This window comes from Cetorhinus maximus, chromosome 1 (assembly GCF_964194155.1).
Source record: "Cetorhinus maximus chromosome 1, sCetMax3.hap1.1, whole genome shotgun sequence".
In the NCBI taxonomy this organism is placed as follows: domain Eukaryota; kingdom Metazoa; phylum Chordata; class Chondrichthyes; order Lamniformes; family Cetorhinidae; genus Cetorhinus; species Cetorhinus maximus.
Genome location: NC_135879.1, coordinates 94,487,532 through 94,511,413, shown reverse-complemented (window position 1 = coordinate 94,511,413; position 23,882 = coordinate 94,487,532). Strand labels below are relative to the sequence as shown.

Below are 23,882 nucleotides of genomic sequence, written 5' to 3'. Positions count from 1 at the left end.
TTCTCCCAAACAACACTTTCACTTGGATGTCTTCAACAAGGGTTCACCTCCAAGGGTTTGAACTCACCTTCCGATGTTCCTCCCCTGGATCTCTACATGCATTCAGGCTTCACCTTCCACACACTGTCTCAAATACTCAGTTTTGCCAACAGAATACCACTGCTTCATAGGTCCGTAGAACAGAGTCACCAACCTTTGGCTGCCTCCTCAGATCTTCTGGCCTCTCACAAGCTCACTTTGCCTCTATTATGCTCCCTGCAACTTTCTCTCTTTAATTCAGAGCCTTTTCCTCTGCTCCTTACTTTAACTTCACTGAACAGGATCTTGTTCCAGATTCCTGTCCTTGTCCTTTGACTTAACTTAAAGGTCTTCTTGGGCCCTTTCTCCTTTTCCTTTAGGACCTGCTCCCTGCAGTTCCCTCTCCCAGTAGATTGCTGACAACTTGGTATCTTCCTTGAGATCCAAAACTCACTTGACATTCACTGTTATTTTAACCTTAGAGCAACTTATCTAAGAATCTTAGACTTAATTTCCTCAGCAATCTGCTAGTATGTCCAGCTAGAGAGAGACTTAAACTGCTCCCTTCACCTTGGAGCATAGTCACCAATTGAACTCAAACTGCTTTCTGTTTCTCTGTGGGGCCCCTGTTGCTAGGTAACAGCACAGTTTTTCCTACCTTGTTTCAACTTCCCTAAACCACTTCAAGTGTTGTAAAACCGCATTAAAATGCAAACCGCAGACCTGCAGGCACCATTCTAAAGTGACCAAAACCCAGGTTTCTCCTTTCTTAATACACACATACAACATATAAATTAAACTTAAAGCCATAGCTTATTCCTAACACACACAAATATGCATATAACTAACTTAAAACTATCTCTAGTTCCTAACAATATGGAGACCAGAACTGCTTAAGTGAGGCCTAACCAAGTTTCAATATAGGTTTAGCATAACTTCCCCACTTTTTTAATTCTATCCCTCCATAAATTATGCCTTGTACTTGGGTTGCTTTTTAAATGATCTTTTTATGGCCTATGGCACAAGTTTTAGTGATTGATATATTTGTACTTCAAAATTTGGGCAAATTATTGAAAACAATTGAGAGACAGGATAAACTGTCACTTACAAAGGCACAGATTGATCAGGTATAGTCAGCATAGTTTTGTAAGGGGAAGATTGTGTCTTAGTAACTTCATAGAATTTTTTCAGGAAGTAATAAGGAGGATTGATGATAGTGCAGTGTATTTTGTCTACATGGATTTCAGTAAGGCATTTAACAAGGTCCCACATGGCAGACTCATCAGGAAAATGAAATCTCATGGGATACAGGGAAAGGTGGCAGGTTGGATCCAAAATTGGCTCAGTGACAGGAAACAAAAGGTAATGGTCAATGGATGTTTTTGCAAATGGAAAATGGTTTCCAGTGGTGTTCCACAGGGCTAGGATTTCTTATAGATCCCTCTCACCATTTTACTACTTTAAAGCCTTTGTCACCTCCCTATTTACCCTTTCTGCCAGGGAACAGACAACATCCCAGTTCAGTTGGAGCCCATCCCTTTATGTTCTGGAACTGGTGTCAGTGTCCCATGGGAAAAAAGCCCTCTTTCCCACACCAGCTCTTTAGCCATGTGTTAATTCTCCTGTTCTGCCAGGCCCTGTGCTAATTTGCACATGTTTCAGGCAATAATCCAGACATTATTACCCTTGAGTTCCTGCTTTTTCATTTAGAGCTAACTCCTGATATTCTTCATCAGGACCTCCCTCCTGTTTCTACCTATGTTACTTATTCCAATATGGACCACACGAGCTGGATTTTTCCCCTCCCTTTCCTAGTTCCTCTTTAGCCGCTGTGAGATATCTCTTACCCTGGCACTGGATAGGTAAAACACCCTCCAGGATTCTTGTTCTTGTTTGCAGAGGACGCTTTCTATCTTCCTTATTATAGAGCCCCCTACTACTACCGCATTTAAGAATTAGGAACAGGAGTAGGCCAGTCAGCCCCTCAAGCCTGCCTCGCCATTCAATAAGGTCATGGCTGATTTGCCCCAGGCCTCAACTCCCCTTTCATGAAAGCTCCTCATAGCCCTCAGCTCCCCAATATTTCAAAAATCTATCTACCTCCTCTTTTAGCCTCCACAAATCTCTGGGTTAGAGAATTCCAGACATTCACCACCCTCTGAGAGAAGAAATTCATTCGCATCTCAGTTTTAAATGAGTGTCCCCTTATTCTGTAACTATGTCCCCTAGTTTGAGATTCCCCCACAAGTGGAAAGATCTTCTCAACATCTACCCTGTCAAGCCCCCACAGAATCTTGTAAGTTTCAATAAGATCACCCCTCATTCTTCTAAATTCTAGTGAATAAAGGCCTAACCTGTTTAGCCGTTCCTGATAAGTCAACCCCTTCATCCCAGGAATCAGCCTAGTGATTCTCTTTTGAACTGCCTCCAGTGCCAGTATATCCTTTAACTACGGGGACCAGAACTGTACATAGTGCTCAGCTGCAGCCTCACCAATACCCTGTACAGTTGTAACAAGAATTCCCTATTTTTAAACTCCAACCCCCTAGCAATACAGGCCAAAATTCCATTTGCCTTCTTAATTACTTGTTACATCTGCATGCTAACCTTTTGTGTTTCGTGCACAAGAACACCCTCTGTGCTGCACTTTGGAGTCTCTTTCCATTTAAATAATAGCCTGCCTTTTGATTCTTCCTACCAAAGTGCATGACCTCACACATGCCTATATTAAACTCCACCTGCCAAGTTTTTGCCCACTCACTCAACCTATCTATATCCCCTTGCAGATTCCTTATGTCCTCATCACAACATGCGTTCCCACCTATTTTTGTATCATCAGCAAATCTGGATACATTACACTCTGCCCCCTCCTCCAAGTCATTAATATAGTTCTTAAATAATTGAGGCCCTAAGACTAATCCTTGTGGCACTCCACTAGTTACGTCTTTCCAACCTGAGAAAGACCCATTAATCCCGAATCTGTCTTCTGTGAGTTAACCGAACCTCAATCCATGCTAATAAATTACCCCCAATACCATGAGCTCCTATCTTGTGCAGTAACCTTTTATGTGGCACCTCATCGAATGTTTTCTGGAAATCCAAATACACTACATCTACTAGTTCCCTTTTATTAGCTCTGCATGTCATACCCTCAAAGAACTCTAGCAAATTTGTCAAACATGATTTCCCTTTCACAAAACCATGCTGATTCTTGTCGATTGTGTTAAACTTTTCTAAATGTCCTCCTATTTCTTCCTTAGTAATGAACTCTAGCATTTTTCCAATGAAAGATATTAGGCTGACTGGCATATAGTTTCCTCCTTTTTGTCTCCCTCCCTTCTTGAACAGGGCCATCACTTTAGTGGTTTTCCAATCCGCTGGGACCCTCCTGGAATCCAGTGAGTTCTTGAATATTTCGATCAATACTTCCACTATCTCTGCAGCCACTTCATTTAAAACCCTTGGATGCAGGCCTTCAGGTCCTGGTGGATTGCCTGCCTTTAGTCCCATTAGCTTGTCAAATACTTTGTCCCTCGTGATAGAGACTGTTACAAGATCTTTCCTCCCATTAGCTCCTTGTTTATCTGATATCTTTGGGATATGTTTATAGTGTCCTCCACCGTGAAGACTGGTGCAAAATATTGTTTTAAATCATCTCCCATTTCCCCGTTACCCGTTTTCAATTCTCCAGTCACATCCTCCAAGGGCCCCACGCTCACTTTAGCCACTCTTTCTTTTTATATATCACAGAATCACAGTGCAGAAGAGGCCCTTCGGCCCATCGAGTCTGCACCGACACGTGAGAAACACCTGACCTACCTACCTAATCCCATTTACCAGCACTCGGCCCATAGCCTTGAATGTTATGACGTGCCAAGTGCTCATCCAGGTACTTTTTAAAGGATGTGAGGCAACCCGCCTCCACCACCCTCCCAGGCAGCACATTCCAGACCGTCACCACCCTCCGGGTAAAAAAGTTTTTCCTCACATCCCCCCTAAACCTCCTGCCCGTCGCGTTGAACTGATGCCCCCTTGTGACTGACCCTTCAACTAAGGGGAACAGCTGCTCCCTATCCACCCTGTCCATGCCCCTCATAATCTTGTACACCTCGATCAGATCGCCCCTCAGTCTTCTCTGCTCTAATGAAAACAACCCAAGTCTATCCAACCCCTCTTCCCAGGCAACATCCTGGTGTATCTCCTCTGCACCCCCTCCAGTGCAACCACATCCTTCCTATAATGTGGCGACCAGAACTGCACACAGTACTCCAGCTACGGCTTCATCAAGGTTCTATACAACTCCAACATGACCTCCCTACTTTTGTAATCTATGCCTCGATTGATAAAGGCAAGTGTCCCATATGCCTTTTTCACCACCCCACTGTCGTGCCCCTCTGCCTTCAGAGATCTATGGACACACACGCCAAGGTCCCTTTGTTCCTCAGAACTTCCTAGTGTCATGCTGTTCATTGAACACTTCCTTGTCAAATTACTCCTTCCAAAGTGTATCACCTCACACTTTTCAGGGTTAAATTCCATCTGCCACTTATCTGCCCTTATCTTAGAAGCCCTTGCTATTTGTTTTTATATTTCTTGCCAATTTACTTCCATAATCAATTTTCTCCCTCTTTATTAGCTTTTTAGTCATCCGCTGCTTGTTCCTATAAAAAAAAATTCCCAGTCCTCTGCTCCACTACTTTTTTGCGGCTTTGTGTGCCTTAGTTTTTGATTGGATACTCTCCTTGACCACCTTTGTTAACCACGAATGGTTCATCCTTCTCATCGAGTCCTTCTTTTTGACCGGGATAAATCTTTGTTGAGTGTTATGAAATATCTGCTTAAATGTCTGCCGCTGCTTATCCACTGGCCTTCCCCTTAATGTATTTTCCCAGCCCGCTTTAGGCAACTCTTCATACCTCTGTAATTGCCATTATTTAAGTTGAGGACACTAGTTTGAGACCCGAGTTGCTCACCATCAAACTAAGTTTGAAATTCTGCCATGTTGTGATCGCTATCCCCTAGAGGATCCTTAACTATGATATCTCTTATTAATCCCACCTAATTACACATTACTAGATCTAAAATAGCCTGTTTCTTGGTAGGTTCTGCAGTGTATTGCTCTAAGAAACAATCCCTGAAGCACTCTATAAATTCATCTTCCATGTCACCCCCTGCCAATCTGATTTGTCCAGTCATTGCTATTGTGCTTTGCTTCCCCCCATCCCGCACCCTCCCACCAAAGACAGCATTTTGAGTCAAGGTGCTTTTGCCTGACTTGTTGCTTTCCTCCCTGTAGTCTTTCTCCTTGTCCTCATAGGTAGCAAGTAAGCGGAACCCATTGAACAGGATCCGTGTCTACGGGTCTTCCTCCTTAACCGTGCTTACCTGACTCCCTGTTAGTCACACCCTCTTTCTTGAATCTTTGTTTTCCCCTGAGCTGTGATTATGTCCTAGATAAAACTAACCAGGTAAGCGCAGGTGTCCAAAGGGACCTGGGTGTTCTTGTTCATGAGTCACTAAAAGCTGGAATGCAGGTGCAGCAAGCAATTAGGAAGGCAAATGGTATGTTGGCCTTCATTGCGAGGGGACTTGAGTACAGGAGTAAGGATGTTTTGCTGCAGCTATATAAAGCCTTGGTGAGACCTCACCAGGAGTATTGTGCACAGTTTTATCTAAGGAAGGATATACTTTCCATAGAGCGAGTGCAATGGAGGTTCACCACATTAATCCATGGGATGGCAGGATTATCTTATGAGGAACGATTGAGAAGACTAGATGGTATTCCCTTGCATTTGGAAGAACGAAAGGTGACCTAATTGAAACTTACAAAATTCTTACAGGGCTTAATAGGCTTAATGTAGCCAAGATGTTTCTTGTGGCTGGTGAGTTTAAAACCAGGGGACATAATGTCAGGATAAGGGGTAAGCCATTTAAGACTGAGATGAGGAAGAATTTCTTTACTCAGAGGGTGGTGAATTTGGAATTCTCTACCCCAGAGCACCTGGAAGCTCAATCATTGAGCATGTTCAAGTCAGAAATCAATAGATTCCTGGAAACTAATGACATCAAGGGATATGGAGATAGTGCGGGAAAGTGGCATTGAGTTAGATGGTCAGGCATGATCTAATTGAATGGTGGAACAGGCTTGAGCATTTGAATGGCCTATGTTCCGAACTCCTTCCCCTCACTTATGTGTCTGAGTCTCTCCAACTCTCAGTCTAGTTCAGTGACTCTGAGCCAGAGGGATTCGAAATGGAGATATTTCTGACAGATGAGTTTGCTTGGGACAATCTCGCCATCCGAAAACTCCCACATTCTGAAACCCAGACACACAACCAGCTCTGCCATATCTTAGATGTGCCTTATTATTTAAGTAATGTCTTTATTCAGTGATTATTTGTGGTTATGTCAAGTAGCTTAATTAAGCTACAAATTTAATACAGTACTTATACTTTCCTGGTCCCAGTTTAAACCACTTGTCCTAGTTTAGAGAAAAAAGGAAACCTTAAAACTCCCCAACCAATCACACATCTGCTCGCTCAATTAATGCACCTGGACCTCAGCTCTCAGGCGTTGTGGTGTCTCGCTTCCTCTCTCAGATCACCCTTGTTCAAATTCCCCGTGTTAAGTAAGTACTCTGTCTAGCAATACTCCTTCAAGCTGTATATCATGCTACTTCATTGAACTGAACACTATGCAATCTTCAGGGAACATCTGCAGTTCTGACCTTATGATGGAGGGAAGGTCATTGATGAAGCAGCTGAAGATGTTTGGGCCCAAGACACTACCCTGAGGAACTCCTGCAGTGATGTTCTAGGCCTCAGATGATTGATCCCCAACAACTACAATTATCGTCCTTTTTGCTAGGGATCATCCCAGCCAGTGGAGAATTTTCCACCTGAAGATCTTTGACTTCGATTTTACAAGGGCATTTGACCAAATGCTGCCTTGATGCCAAAGTCAGTCATGCACAACTTGTTTCTGGAAGTCAACTCTTTTGCCCACAGTTGGACCAAGCCTGAATTGGGGCCTGGAGCCAAGTGGTCCTAGTGGAGCCTCAACTGAGCATCAGTGAGCAGGTTATTGCTGAGTATATGCTGCTTAATAGAACGGTCAGCAACATATTCCTAAACTTTTTTGATGATTTGAGAGTAGGCTAATGGGATAGTGAATGTCCATAACAAAAACAGAATTACCTGGAAAAACTCAGCAGGTCTGCCAGCATCGGCGGAGAAGAAAAGAGTTGACGTTTCGAGTCCTCATGACCCTTCAACAATGCCCATGTTGGATTTGTCCTGCTTTTTGTTGACAGGATATACTTGGACAATTTTCCACTTTGTCAGGTAAACGCTGGTGTTGTGGCTGTATTGGAACAGCTTGGTTAGGGATGTGGCTTGTTTTGGAGCACAATCCTTCGGTGCTACAACCAGGATGTAGTCAGGGCATGCTAGCCTTTGCTCTCAGCGCACTCAGCAGTTCTTTGATGTCAGATGGAGTGAATCGGATTGAGTGAAGGCTGCCTTCTATAATGGTGGAGATTATAATGACAGAAGGGGATGGAGATGGATCGTTCGCTTGACACTTGTGGCTGAAGGTGGTTGCAAACCCTTCAGTCTTCTCTTTTGCATTGACGTGCTATTCTCTGCAATCATTGTGAAAGGGGATGGTCGTGGCCAAACCCTGAGGGTACAGATTGTGGTGGAATACAATTCTGTTGATGTTGGTGGCTCATATCACCTCATGATGCTCAGTTCTGAGCTGCTACATTTGTTCTGAATCTATCCAATTTAGCATGGTGGATGGTGTCCTTAGTGTGAAGACAGGACTCAGTCTTCACAGGAACCACGTCGTGGTCGCTGCTACCAATTTTGCCAAGGACAGACGCATCTGGGAGAAGTAGATTGATGAGGATGAGATCAAGTAGGTTTTTCCCTTGCATTGACTCTTTCACCACTTGCTGCTGGCCCTGTCAGGCAGCTATGTCCTTCAGGACTTGTTTAACTTGGTCTGTAGTGTGATACTGAGACACTGTCAGGGAAGGACATTGAAGTCTCCCATCCAGAGTACATTCTGTACCCTTGCAGTTCATGGTGCTTCTTCGAAGGTGTGTTCAACATGTCAGAGTACTGATTCATCAGCTGCAATAGGATCTTAGGTGGTAATCAGCCATAGGTTTGCTTGTCCATGTTTGACCTATGCAATGAAACTTCATGAGATCCAAAGTCAATGTTCAGACTCCCAGGGCCACTTGCTCCTGATTGTATAACAGTATGCTATTACCTCCAGTGAGTCTGGCCTGCCCATAGTACTTGACATACCCAGGGATTGAGATGGAGTAGTCTGACACGTTGGCTGAAAGATATAATTCTACAAGTATGACTATGTCAAGCAGTTGCCTTACCAGGATGGGGTGGACCAGTGGGCTGATGAATGTCAATGGCACCTCATATAGTTATTGTAACTAATGGAAGTAAGCAGCGAGAATATAAACAAAACAATGCAGGTTGTAGGATACAATGCAACTTGAGAGTTATGGTAAGTCACTGAAACCAGCAGTATTGTATTCAGCAGCAATGTTGAGGTCAATGAGGTTCAAAGTGGAAATGTTATAGTGGCTGGACTTACTCATAATGGAAGTTAGTTTATAGACCAATCATCACTGCAGGAGTTCCTCAGTGAAATGTCACGACTCCTGCATAATCCTGCCTATCTCCATATCACTTACACTGGAATGATTATTGCTTTGGCAATTGGTCCACGTATTTGTTTGGAAGACTCAGATGTTAAGAAATTCTGCTGCCCTAGTTTTCCCAGATCTCTGTGAAAAGAAGCCTTGAACACTTAAGTCCAATGTTGTCCATGCCTTTTGCTTCTTATTGGCTGAATATAAGGTAGCAGTGGTGAGTGTGTTACTAATTTAGGAGTCATCAAATATGTTCAAGGATGGAGCTTTTAAAGGCTGCCTGCCATGGCTTCAACTAAAGAGAAAAAAAAGACTTGCATTTAATAGTGCTGTTTATGACGACTTGGTCATGTGCTTTGAACTCAGAACCTTGTGACTCAGAGGCAAGTGTGCTACCAATTGAGCCTGACTAATAATTAATTGCAGATAAGAGCATTTGGTAGACAATGTCTAAGTTTATTTTATGTGAACTTGTGTTTTGAGATAAGATTGCTACAAGAAGTGAACCATATGCTTCCATTGAAAGAGCACATGAAAAAATGCATCATTTAAAAAAAGTACATTAATTAAATTCCTTTGCATTTAAAACTGTTACCAATTTTTTTCAAAATGTACGTTTAATATAGTAATATGTATGTAGATATTTCTTCTAAACTTTGAGTATGATTATAAACCTTGCCAACTTACCTAGAAACTTGGCTTGTTTCTTTTCTTAGCACCTTTTTTCTGTTTCCATTGGTTTTTCATCCACCAGTGTTGGCTTTAAACTACTGCTTCTTGTACTGCTTTTCATGTTGTTTTCTTAAACTAAATTGCCATCTTAGCAGTAATTGCACTAACCAACTTGTGCTTATTTCTTCCTAACAATCCTTGTCCAACAATGTTTGCTCTTTTTTGTCTATAGTCTTGCTGAACAAGTTCTGCCTTGCTTGACACATGAGACTTCCCTTCCCTCTCCTTGGGGTACTCCAGCTTTGTCCAGAAAAAGGTACTAGCCCAGTAGGAATAGTTTAGCCCAGTTTTTCTCATAGTGATACACCTCAGAATGTTCTCTAATTTTATTGTATAACTTTCACACTTATACCTTTGTCAGTGGGTCAATAATGAATGTATATCCATCACTTTTTAACTTTCTGCCTTGCCTTGTCCTATGCTAATGTCTTCCAACTAGGCCAAGATGATGTGGTTTGCAGGTTTCTTGATGGCTTCTCCATGTTGGGTGATATTCGTGAGATACACTGGATTTTTATATTAATATAAAATGTCATGAATAATGAATGGTCACCTGGCTGCAAGGTGCCTGACCAGTAGATTGACCATGAACCTCACAAAGCTTGGCCATTGGAGGATATCCTAATTTAAATGTCAGTTCAAATAATTCTAATCTTCGCCCTTGATATGTGCAGTCCAGGGTTCTAACACTGAAGTATGTGACCTGACCAGCTTATGAACCTATCTCAAAGTCATTTTGTTTAAACTTCCTTTATTGAAGTGTGAACTTGGCTGATAGAAAGATCCGAAGTGATATCAGAAGTTGCTGTACACGATAGAGTGACCAATCTGTGACAGCCTTCCGTCTCATAAGATGATGGTTTGTACCATAGTGGTCAACTCTGTGTTAAGTATTGCCTGGTGTGGCTCAGGAGCCCCACTCTGGCATTATAGTCGCTGCCACATTTGCTCCATGATGGTCCATGATTCGCTGGCCACAAGATTTCCTCTGGGCCATTTTCTCAGCCAGCTGAGCTTTTTGCTTCTGCCCGCTTCTTCCAATACCCTTCCAAACAGTCAGCCTCCAGGAGTCACAGCCATCAACAACTCCCTACCAGTTGCCTGTGTCAATGCCCACTATCTTCGTATCTTGCTTGCAGGTGTTCTTGTAGCGTAGGTATGTACGCCCAGGAGATCGTGACCCAATGGCCAGTTCAGAAGGTTCAGCCTTTTCTCTTACCTAGCATAAGTTGTCCAGGTCTCACCATTGTAGAGGAGTGTGCTGAGGATGCAGGTTTGGTCGACTGAATTTGATGTCCTCAGTCTGGTTGCTGTTGTTCCACACACACTTTCTCAGCTGGACATAGCAGCTGCAGCTTTTGCGATGCATGTGTTGATTTTAATATCAAGTGACAAATTGCGAGTGATTATAGAGCCTAGATTTGTGAAACTATCAACAGCTTCCACTTTCACATTGTCAATGCTGCTAGATAGCGGTATGGCAACATCCTGGACCATAACGTTAGTTTTCCTGATGCTGATGGTCAGACCAAACTCTTTACAGGTATGAGAGAGCCTGTCCATTTGGCATTGTAGATGCTTCTCAGTGTGGAATATTAGTGCGGAATTGTCAGTGTAGAGCAACTATCTGATGAGGACTTGGTGCACCTTTGCCTTGGATCTTAGGTGAGCAAGGCTGAATGACTTTTTGTCAGTTCTGGTATTTAAGAAGACACCCTCTATAGGTGACCTGAAGGCATATCACAACCGCAAAAGAACGCTATCCTGTTTGAGCCCACTGCAGAACTCAGAGGATTCCGATGTTGCTCCATCGTAGCTGACCTCACCCATCATATTGTCATGGTAAGAGGAGCTTCGGCAAGCAGCCAGTTTTCTCTAGCAGCTTAAATAGACTGTTGGAATACAACGTGGGGAAGTGTGAGGTCATGCACTTTGGTAGGAAGAATAGAGGCATAGACTATTTTCTAAATGAGGAGAGAATTCAGAAATCTGGAGTGCAAAGGGACTTGGGAGTCCTAGTCCAGGATTCTCTTAAGGTTAACTTGCAGGTTGAGTCGGTAGTTAGGAAGGCAAATGCAATGTTGGCATTTATTTCGAGAGGACTAGAATATAAAAGCAGGGATGTGCTGCTGAGGCTTTATAAGGCTCTGGTCAGACCACATTTAGAATATTGTGAGCAATTTTGGGCCCCGTATCTCAGGAAGGATGTGCTGGCCCTGGAGAGGGTCCAGAGGAGGTTCACGAGAATGATCCCAGGAATGAAAGGCTTAACGTATGAGGAACGTTTGAGGACTCTGGGTCTATACTTGATGGAGATTAGAAGGATGAGGGGGGATCTGATTGAAACTTACAGAATACTGAAAGGCCTGGATAGAGTGGACTTGGGGAAGATGTTTCCATTAATAGGAGAGACTAGGACCCGAGGGCACAGCCTCAGAGTAGAGGGAAGACCTTTTAGAACAGAGATGAGGAGAAACTTCTTTAGCCAGAGAGTGGTGAATCTATGGAATTCATTGCCACAGAAGGCTGTGGAGGCCAGGTCATTGAGTGTATTTAAGACCGAGATAGATAGGTTCTTGATTGGTAAGGGGATCAAAGGTTACGGGGAGAAGGCGTGAGAATGGGGTTGAGAAACTTATCAGCCATGATTGAATGGCGGAGCAGACTCGATGGGCCGAATGGCCTAATTTCTGCTCCTATGTCTTATGGTCTTATGGTCTCTGCCCTTACAGTCTATTGCCTTTCTGCGATCAATAAAGGCAATATATTATGGTCTGCTTTGTTCACGGCATTTCTCTTGCAGCTGCCAGATTAATTCTAGATCTTCTAATCCTGAAACCACACTGAGATTGAGGGTAGTTTTATTCAGCCAGCATCTGCAATCTGACAAGGGCAACTGGGGCAAATACTTTTCTCATGATGCTCAACAGGGAGATGTGTCCTTAGTTGTTGAAATTGCTGTGGTCACTCTTGCCCTTGAGCAGCGACACAATCTTTGCATCATGCATATCCTGGGCTGTGCCCCCTCCGTCCAGCAGAGACACAGAGGTTTGTGCAGATGCTGCAGGAGTGCCCGTTTCCCTTACTTGATGAGTTCAAATGGCATCGCATCAGTATCTGAAGCTCACCCCATGGCAAGTGAGTCAATAGCTTTGCTAAGCCACTCCACTGAGGGTTTGATATCCAGCACTGCCAAGACGGGCAGGCTTTTTATGTGTCTGGAACTTCCTCTGTGACGGTGTTTGCCCAAGAGTATAACTCAAGGTATTGTTCCACTATTTTCTCCAACTGTTTTTTGCCATCAGTGATGATTACTCCTGCCTTTGCCTTCAGTGGAGCTGATGTACCTGTTGCCTTTTTGATTCTTTCATACATGACCTGTCAGAGGACACCTGGATATTCTGGCAAGGTTGTAATGAATAGTCATTGGCACACTGCCTAACAGTGTGTTGGATTTTACTTTGAGTGGTTCTTAGTGCATTCAGAGTATTCCCGTTCAGATCGCTCTTGTATTTAATGAGCAAGAGCTGCTTGGCTTCAATAACAGGTTTCATCACAGTGATGTTAGCCTCGAACTAGTCAGCATTTTGTTTGCTCTTGCTACCCAAATGTCGAGAGTGTGGTATTGTAGATGGTGTCTTGACGTGTGTTCCATTTCGCTTCTGTGCTCTTGTGTGGGAATGCCGAAGAGCACCTTGTCAATCGAGTCTAGAAACTGTTAGTTTTAAACTGGGTAGGCAGTATGGCTGACGATGCAAGGATGGCATTTCTGCTTTAAATGAAAAAAACTTCAAGCATTGCATCCTAATCCTGGTGCACACCAGGGAGTGATCTGTATCACAGTAGAGGAGTCAAAGGGGAGAGGGAGTAAGAAGGAAAGTGGAGTTGAAGCCACAATCGGATCAACCATGATCTTATTGAATGGTGGAGTAGGCTTGAACAGCTGAATGGCTTACTCCTGGTCCTAATTTGTATATACATATGTTTGTATGATTGTTACTAGCCACTTATCAGCCTAGGCCTGGATATTGCACAGGTCTTGCTGCATATGGACATAGACTGCTTCAATATCTGAGGAGTTGCAGCGAACATCCCCATTTCTAACTGTATGATGGAGAGACTGTCATTGATGAAGCAGCTAAGGCTGGTTGGGCCTAGGACACTAACCTGAGGAACTCCTGCAATGCTGTCCCGGGGACTGAGATGATTGACCTCCAACAACCACAACCATCTCCCTTTGAGCTAAGTATGACTCCAACCAGTGGAGTGTTGTCTCCTGATTCCTATCAACTTCAGATTTGCTAGGGCTCCTTGATGCCATACTTGGTCAAATGCTGCCTTGATATTAAGGGCAGTCACTCTCACTTTCACTTCTTGAATTAAGCTCTTTGTCCACGTTTCGATCAAGGCTGAGTAAGTGCCATTTGCCAGCATTGTCGACGACACCTTCCCTCACTTTGTGGATGACCAAGAGTAGACTGATGGGAGGGTAATTGGCCAGCTTGGGTTTGTCCTGTTTTTTGTGGACAGGACATACCTGAGCAATTTTCCACATTGTTGGGTAGATGACAGTATTGTCGTTGAACTAGAACAACTTGGCTAAGGGCGCAGCTAGTTCTGGAGCAAAAGTCTTCAGTACTATTGGAATGTTGTCAGGGCCCATAGCCTTTGCAGTATTCAGTGCCTTCATCTGTTTCATGATATCATGTGGAGTGAACCTAATTGGTTGAAGACTGGCATCTGTGATGCTGGAAATGGCAGGAGAAGGCCGAGATGCATCATCAACCCAGCGTTTCTAGCTGAAGATGATTGCAAATGCTTCAGCCTTATTTTTTGCATTGATGTGCTGGGCTCCCCCATCATTGAAGATGGGGGTATTTATGGAGCCTCTTCCTCCTGTTAGTTTAATTGTCCACCACCGTTCATGGCTGGATGTGGCAGAGCTTAGATCTGATCCACTGTAGTGTAGTCCAAACCAGGTTAAGAATGGCAGATTTCCTTTCCTCAACAATCAATGATAGTTTAATGGTCACCATTACTGATAGTAGTTAAATATTCCAGATTTATTAACTGAATTTAAATTCCACCAGCTGCCATGGTGGGATTTGAACCCATTCCCCCAGAGCATTAACCTGGGCCTCTGGATTACTAGTTCAGTGACATTACCACTATGCCATCCCCTTCTCATCATCATCCTGATCTGTTTGTCCTTATTCCAATGAATTTATGTGTAGGAATATCTCTAACTTGCACTCCAGTTCAAAGGCCCTGAGCTTAGTATCTCAATACTGAGAACATGTTTGTAGATTTTGCAACCCAGAGCAGTCTTGTTGTCCAGCACATAGACTGCATTATACGGGCCTCACTCTCTAATGCAAACACAGCCTTTAAGGTAGTTCTAAGGTTCCCCTTTCCCTTTAGGTTAAGTGAGTTGGCAGATGGAGTCTCTGTGTGAAAATGTGAACTGGTTCACTTTGAAAGGAAGAATAGAAAAGCAGTATGTTTTTTAATGGAGAGGGATTGCAGAACTCTTTAGTACAGAGGGATCTGGGTGTCCTGGGACATGAATCGCAAATAGTTAGTATACAGGTACAGCAAGTGATTAGGAAGGCAAACGGAATGTTGTCCTTTATTGTAAGGGGTCAGGAATATATGTTTTGCTACAGTTGTACAGGACATTGGTGAGATCACATCTGGTGTACCGTGTACAGTTTTGGCTTCTTTACTTAAGGAGGGACACACTTGCATTAATGGCAGTTCAGAGAAGGTTCACTTGACTGATTCCTGGGATATAGGGAAAGGTTGCCCAGGTTGGGCTTGTGTTTAGAAGAATGAGAGGTGATCTTATTGAAACATATAAGATCCTGATGGGACTTGACACAGTGTATGCTGCGAGGATATTTCCTCTTGTGGGTGAGACTAGAATTAGGAGACACAGTTTAAAAATTAGAGTTCTCCCATTTAAGACATTGATGAGGAGAATTTTTTTTTGACATTCAGTAGCGTTACCATCGCTGAATAAATGCTGACCTAGCCAGCGACACCCACATCCAGTGAACGAATAAATTGAAAAAAAAACAGATCAGGCATTTTCTTACCAAATGGGGGAGCAGGCTCGAGGGACTGAATGGCCCACTCCTGCTCCGAATTAGTTTTTGTATGTACTTCCACTTCTTTTGCTGGATAAAATGCCTGCTATTTCAAAAGCTTGCACCTGGAACTATTTGTCTCCTTTTCAAAATAAATCAAGGGGAAAGGTGTGCATGATTTGCACATCTTATTTTATACATTGCAATAGAAATGTGCATTATATTTTATGGAAATCCTACTTATATTATGCTGTGAAGGATACATGGGACAGATTTCTTTGCAGTCCACATCTTGGTGCAGTTTAGTGGAAGAGCACTCTCTTGTTTTAATTGATTGCACCTCGAGAAGAATTGGGCTTACCAGGTGCTATAATGTTGATATGTTCAGATTGACGGTTAGAACCATACAGATCTAAGTATAGCATCATTAATGCTGAAAGGAAAAAGTAAATCTCTCAGCATTTGAGAATGAGATGTACATGTTTTAATGAATATTTTCACCTTTTGCGCTTTAATTTGAAGCCCCTGGCCATTGAGAAATCACAGCCAGTTAAACATTTAAAGATAGTTTTCTTTCCAATAGTTGTGTAAGATGTTGATATTAAAAAAAAAATAGATGTTGATGGTATATTATAGTAGGCAGACTTTTGCTTTTGGTGATTAAAATATAGATGCATTAAAATGCATTCCTCCTTGTTTGTTAAGTAACACTTTCTCCTGAAATTTAATCATATAATGAAGATGGATATACAACTGCCATTCTTTTTGAAGAATTGAAGCCATACATTCTGCAAATAGAAGCTTCTCTTTAAATATCTCACTGTTTATAACCTTTGAAAATAGCACTATTATATGGCAAGTTACAGATGCCATGCAGCATTTTATTCTTCAGGAAAAACTGGATATTTGAAGAAAAAAGCTTGAATTTTGACTTCAGAATAGCTTACATGTATAGTCCGTAGAAATTTGTACAAATTTACACTTTGATTTTGAACACATTCAATAATATATCAGTGATTTTTGAAATGTTTTTATTTTGTTTTCATTTACTCTAACTTGACTACAGGGTGACGCATTTGATTTTATTTTTTGTGTAGGCCAGGCTATCACACCGTTTCAACACCACCTGTGTTTCCAGCTAAATCTGTCACAGAAGTGAAGCTGCACAATGCACTGACTTCCTTGCATTCTTCGGATCCAGTCATAATACATCCAGGAGCTGTACTTGCAATGTTAGACCTCTTGGCTTCAGTCAGTGCCAACGAACAATTTGAGGTAGATAAGATGGGATTCAAAAAGAGAACTATTACTGAAATATTAGAATTTTCACCACTGACTAATTCAGATCTGTTATGGCTATACGTAAATGTAATCCCATTCATAAGATTCAGCTAAACTAAAATGGGGAGAAGTTAAAAGAAAATAATTGAAATAAAATCCAATCTTATCTTTGTATTTTTGCCCAATATTAAATATTTTTCCACTAAATCTTTATTGAATACCTCTTACTTTTTATGATTGACTTGTCTTCAATAGCCACTTGTTGGAATGCCTTTCTATGCATGAGAAAAAAAATCTCCTAAGTACTGTTCTCTACATGTGCTAATACTAAATTTATGAAGGTTTGTGGGGGAGTCTTCAATTCTGCCTGAAACAAATATGAGTGGATGCACCACCTGTGCTGCCCACCTGAAGGAGGCCTGTGTCTTGTTATGTTGTGGCAGTTATGATCAGAGGCACAGCAGGATAAAGTAGTTCCCTAAAATGTATTTTAACTTTTGATCTTTTTGCCAAATGATGAAATGTTGTTCAGTATTGGATGAGAAGTCACATACCTGCTGAATTTTCTCAATTTTTTTAAAGTAATTTCTTTAGACAGTAGAAAATTAATTCTGATTTACCATTTTAATTTCCCCCGTCTGTGATTTTCATCCTTCATCTTCTTACAAAGACAAAGATTAGTTCCACAGGTATTGGCCGTAAAATGAAGGGATTACCCTCTGGCCAGATCCAATCCTGTGCTCATCCAACATGAAGTTGTGTGCACTTTTTAGTTAGGGAATAACTCCATAGCAAAGTTAGTTTAATGCATGTTTCCTCAATCCCACCACCCTCCAAGCCAAGGATGTTGAATCCAATGTACCATCTCCTTCACTTTCCTGACTGGGAACAACTAATTTAGCACAGACTAAGGTTACAGAACTTGCCATCTTGCCATCAGTATGGTACAGCCCTGTGCACCAAATGGTACCTTTATATATTGAAACAGAGCATCGATTCCTGCTACTGTGTTGTGATCCATTTCCACCAGAAGTGGAAAGTAGCAGAACTGCTGTAATTTCTGGGTATCAGGACACCCAGTACTTTTGATCACCAGTTTCTCATTTCTGTTTCTCATTTGTGTCCTGCATTTAATGCTAAATCGTACTTTATTTAAATATCTGAAATAATGTTAAATGGATAGCTAATCAACTATCTTATGTGTATGGAATTAGTTTGCATAAAGGACACTTCCAGTGCCCTGGGATAAAATAATAATTCCTTATGCAAAGTAGCATCCATTCAACATTGATGATGGGCTGTAGTTGTAAATTGTAGCTGCAAATTCAAATGAGACTAATTGCATAGAATCAGTACGTGCACAGAAATGTTACTAAAGTTTGCCACCTGCTGGATTAATAAGAAAACATTTCATTGACCATTTGAGATCATCACAATACAGTACCTTTCAAATTATGACTTTTTCATATATGAAAACATAATCCATACACAACTTTGCACACCATTCTCCTCAATTTGAGTGATATAACTGATGGTTAATTCCTGCTCATCAATTCCATACGTACATGCGTTGATTTGAGAATGCAAATGACCTGACAATTGTTTTTAACAACTTGAAGTTCCCTTGCCACAACTTTGCTATTATTATTTATAGATCAACTATATAGTGTATGATTGAGCAAGCAAGAAGGTCCTCTTTTTCTCTCTTCACCTAATGAACAATTTTTTGAATGAGTGATTCACATTGACTCTCCCTGAGACCACTGCATCGGGAATAACTGAGGAAGGCAAAAGCTGCGATATATGTAGCCCTTTCCACAGCCGCTGGATGTGTTAAATTGTTTTACAGCTAATTAAGTATTTTTGAAGTGTAGCCATAGTTAAAATGTGTGATAGGCAATTTGTACACAAGATCTCACAAACAGCAGTGGGATGCATAACCAGATAATTAGTTGAGTAATGTTAGTGGAGGGGTGATTATTGGCCACCACTCTGGGAGATCTGCCCTGTTCTTCTCTGAATGATGTCTGCTATGTCTACCCGAAAGAGCCGGCTGTTTAACCTGAAAGGTGGCAATGAAGCTAAAGAGCAGGATTTTCCAGCTCCCCCCGCCGCCGGGATCATCTGGTCCCACCCAAAGTCAGTGGACTTTTGGCTGGGTCGCCGAGTCTTCCACAGTGGGTCCTGTTACAACGGGGCTGGAAAATCCTGGCCTGAGTCCTGCAATCTGTACTGCAGTAGTTGTAACCACCTTTGGTTATTTTATGATTTTTTTTCTTTTTAAATGAGGTCTTAATGTAAATCGTGGTCAGTTTACATTGAATTCTATAGTTGGAGTTACTCACAAAGCACAGAGGTTCAAGCTGACATTCTGGCAAAATTAAAAGTTTAAAAATATTTTGTTATACAACAGGTCTGTTTTACAAATGAACATTTTAAAAAGTATTGTTAAATATATGCATTTACAAAATTTACCAGAGCTTCAGAAATAATTAAAGGAAGCATCATAACTGAAGTCAGTACTGAAAGAGTTTACTTAATAATTTAAAAATTAGGCAGATCAGAAATATGGAGATGTTGGAAGTATTATTGTAAACTGCTGCAAGAAAATGATTCTAATTCATGTTGAAAATTATTCCAATGTTTTAAAAGATCATGTGGTGAGGGAGGCAAACTATTACAATTGGATTTGATCCTGTCTTTACTGAGACAACTGGTTAGTCATTACAACCAGTAATTTTTTCCCTTTTTCATCCTGTGTACAGTGGGGTCACTAGCAACTCTTCCACCTTGACTGAAAGCTAAAATATTATGAGAAATGGATTGATCCTGCTTTGTCTAAAGCTAAATTGTACTATAGCAAGGAGCTCATTTGATTGATTTCTCACCTGTATTTTCTTTCTAACCCTTTCTTTCTTGTCTGTCTTAGAATGCGTTAGATCTTCAGCTTGCAGTGGCTAATATCTTACAGTCACTCATCCATTCAGAAAGAAATCAACAAGTAATGTGTGAAGCAGGACTTCATGCACGGCTTCTACAAAGGTGTAGTTCTGCTCTGTCTGATGAAGACCATCCCCTACACCCACCACTCCAAAGGATGTTTGAGAGATTGGCTTCACAGTCATTAGAACCAATGGTCCTTAGGTAGGATGTATACATACTGTACTTGCAAAGATAGTATTTAATCTAGGATGTTTAAGTTGTTGATGTTTGGGGATCTATCACAGCAATATTAGAAAAGTTGGACTGGATTTACTGTAACCTCAGTTAAATGTTCTCCAAATTCAGATAGTAGCCGCCTGATGGCTCAACAACAGTCTTTATCTTCCAGAACTGTGTCAGGAATGTCAAATTGCAGCTATTCTGTGGGTTTCAACCTCATGCTAAGAAAATGTTACTGGAAAGGCAAACCAGCTTCTGGCCCACCAACATCCTGCTTAGCCCAAATTCTACTGACTTGCAAACCAATACTTTATTCTATTACTGATCCATTAGCTTCACAAGCAGAATGTATAAAGCAGCAAGGTTCAGCACCACCTCCCTGAACAAATGTGCAAGCATGTTCCCCTGCTAAGACCAATTTCAGAGTCGATGGCAAATGTATGTGTAGCTCAGCTCAACCTAGCCATCACCAACAGCGCTCCCCCAGGAATTTGAGGGCCGGCAGAAGGGAAGATTCAGCTAACCACAACCCCTTCTTCCTCCTCTCACCAATTGAAGCATCGGTGGAAGCAAAGCAGTTTGTCATCCCCGTTGATCAAATGAAAATTGAAGTTGCCCCCGCTTGCCAAGAGAGTTTTCCTGACTCTTTTTGCCCTTTTTTTCTTTCTCCCTTCTTTTTCGTTCCAATCACTCCCCGTCTTTCTGCCACCATACGTACTTGAGCATATCTGACAAACAATTGGTTTAACCGTCACCAAATCTGTCTCAACAAGAAAAAGAAAAACTTGAAAGAGAGATACGCCTCTCATAACCTCAGAATGTCCCAAAGTGCTTTATAGCCCTTGAGGTATTTTTGAAGTGTTGGTCACTGTTGTAGAAAACATAGCAGCCTATTTGTGCACAGCAATCTCCCACAAACAGAAATGTGATAGTGAACAGATAATTTGTTTTTAGTGGCAATTGAAGGATGATTAATGGCCTGAGGACTAGGGCTAGTTCCTTTGCTCTTCAAAACGGTGCCATGGGATCCATTATGCTCACCTAAGAGAGCAGAAGGAGCCTCGGTTTATTGTCTTATTCGAACGATGGCGCCTCTGATTGTGCAGCACTCTCTTAGTACTGTATAGGAGTGTAAGTCTTTGATTTTTGTGTTGGAGCAGGACGTAAAGCCACAATCTTCTGACTTGGGCGAGAGTTCTACCAACTGACCTCAGAGTCTCACTGCCCTCTGCCAAAGTTATCCTTTGCTCCAGTATTATCCTTGAATGCATGGACCTCTGACTTCATGTCTCCAGTACCAACCATTTCCTTAAATCTTTCTCCCCTTCTCCCTCACCTCTAACAAGCATGAGGAGCTCATGAGCATCTTTGTCATCAAGATTTAGAACAAGCATTCAGCTGCCACTCCTGTTAGTTCTCCCCTACTCCCGCCACTTTCCCCTTTTATGTAAAACCCAAATTTTCTCGGGTTAACTCTTGCCATAATTCTGAACCCAGATCTCACTCTACTTGTAATTCCACCTCCCATCTTTAAGCTTATCACATCCATGAGACTAACTTCCCACTCCTTTGACCCTATTCCCCTTAGACTGACCATCCAACTTCCCTTCCTTTTTCCATGCCAGCTGAGATTGGAAATGGTTTCTTGTTGAGCACCATCACCCAACTCTTCCACGACCAATTGCATCACCCCCTTCCTCAAAAAAAAAATCCATGACTTTTCTGTTCTTTTAAGCGAACTGTCCTATTTTTGTTTCCTGTTACATTCTTTAGCAACTCATTGCCTCCTAAATCTTTGCCCCAGGTTTCTTGCAACTCCATTCTTGAATCTCCCCTTTCAAGGTAAACTTCCCTGCTGCAGCATGCAAATCAAATTCACAAGTGACATCTAATGTTACTGTGACCAGGATGCATCCACCCTTTTCACCCTATCTACAACATTTGCCACAACCACATCACCCTCCCCCCAACACTGGTCCGCCATTGTCCAGCTTAGCGGGACTATCAGAACTTGGTTTTATTCTTGATTTTTGCCTCTTTGTTGCATTCTCACCATAAATTTAATCAAAGCATCTCCAGCTAGTGGCTTCTATTCTTGCCCTCTCACTAATACCACTAAAGCCCCCAAAATATCTATCCTTAATCTGCCTTCATTCTCATTTATAGGCTACCCCTTGGCAGCATCATCCACTGATGTAACGTTAACTTCCATATGTACACTGATGACATGTAGCTCTTGTTTTCACTACCTTTACTTTGAAAAACAACTTGTCTGACATCCAGTCTGGACAAACTGAAATTTCCTTCAGCTAATGTTTAGAAAACCCCGAGCCAACATTTCTGGCACACTCATAAATTCTGTATCCTTGCCACCTGTTCTATCCACTTTCTGCCATTGTTTCAGACCGAAACAAACTTCGCAACAATGGTGTCTTATTTAACCCCAGCTGAACTCCCAATCCCATATCCTTTCCATCATACCGAACTCATATTCAAAAGTTCTCCTGGTTCGACTTTGTAGATGTTCATCCAAAAGCCTGCTGCATGTACCCTATACCCCTCTCTGTTGGTCCCTCAAAACCTCATTTACATTCTCATCCTTGTGTTTAAATCGCTCATAGAATGATTACAGCACAGAAAGAGGCCATTTGGCCTGTTTTGTTTGTGCTGGCTGTTTGCAAATGCAATTCACCCAACACCACTCATCTATCTTTTCTCTATTGCCCTGAATTTTTTTTCTCTTCAGATAATGAACCAATTCTCTTTTGAAAGCCATGATTGAATTTGCCTCCACCATGTTCTCAGGCAGTGCATTTCAAATCACAACCACTTGCTGTGTGAAAGAGTATTTTGTCACGTCATTGTTGCTTCTTTTGCCAGCCACATTAAATTGATGTCCTCTGGCCCTCAATCATTCCACTAATGGGCATAATTTCTCGGTATTTACTATGTCCAGACCCCCCCATGATTTTGAACACTTCTATTAAATCTTCTCTCAACCTTCTCTTCTCCAAGAAGAACGGCCCCAGCTTCAACAATCTATCCATGTAACTGAAGTTCCTCGTCTCTCAGACCATTTTTGTGAATCTTTTCTGCACACATTTTAATGCTTTCACACCCTTCCTAAAGTATGATCCTAAAACTGGACACACTACTCCAGTTGAGGCTGAATGAGTGGTTTATCCAGGTTTATCATAACTTCCTTGCTCTTGTACTTTATGCCCCTATTTGTGAAGCCTAGGATCCCATATGCTTTATTAACTTCTCTCTCAACTTGCCCTGCCACCCTCATCAAAATGTTCACATATATCTCCAGGTCCCCCTCTGCATCCCCTTTAGAATTGTACCCTTTATTTTATATTGTCTCTCCTTGTTCTTTCTACCAAAATGAATCACTTCACACTTCTCTGTGTTAAATTTCATCTGTCACTTGTCCACCCATTCCACCAATCTATGCCCTTTTGAAGTTTAATACCATCCCTCTCATAGTTCACAATACTTCTAAGTTTTGTGTCACCTGCAAATTTTGAAATTATGCCCTATACATCAAGGTCTAGGTCATTATTCTATATCAAGAAGATTTGTGGTCCTAACACTGACCCCTGGGGAACCCCACTATAAACCTTCCCCAGTCCTTAACAAATCTGTGTTGGCATTTCTTAATTCATCCAAATTTGGCCAAGTGACTGTTAGTTTTGTCTTGAATTATCGTTCCAATAAAATTTCCCGCCACAGAGTTTAAACTTTGTAGTTGCTGAGCTTATCCTTGTGCCCCTTTTTGAACAAGGGTGCAACATTTGTAATCCTCCAGCCTTCTGACACAGCCTGTATATAGGAGAATTGGAAAATTATGGCCGATGCCTCTGCAATTTCCACCCTTCCTTTTCTCAGTATCCTTGGATGCATCCCATCCGGTC

At 41.9% G+C, this 23,882-nt stretch overlaps 1 protein-coding gene across 1 annotated transcript in view; it reads left to right on the top strand.

Moving 5' to 3' along the window:
* The window catches only part of wdfy3 (WD repeat and FYVE domain containing 3), a 405,362-nt gene that overhangs the window by 151,806 nt on the left and 229,674 nt on the right, over positions 1-23,882 (top strand). Inside the window, exons 13-15 of the mRNA XM_078543892.1 lie at positions 9,606-9,689; positions 16,620-16,797; positions 19,733-19,947. Coding sequence (XP_078400018.1) covers positions 9,606-9,689; positions 16,620-16,797; positions 19,733-19,947 — 477 coding nt within the window. The remainder of the gene's footprint in view (positions 1-9,605; positions 9,690-16,619; positions 16,798-19,732; positions 19,948-23,882) is intronic.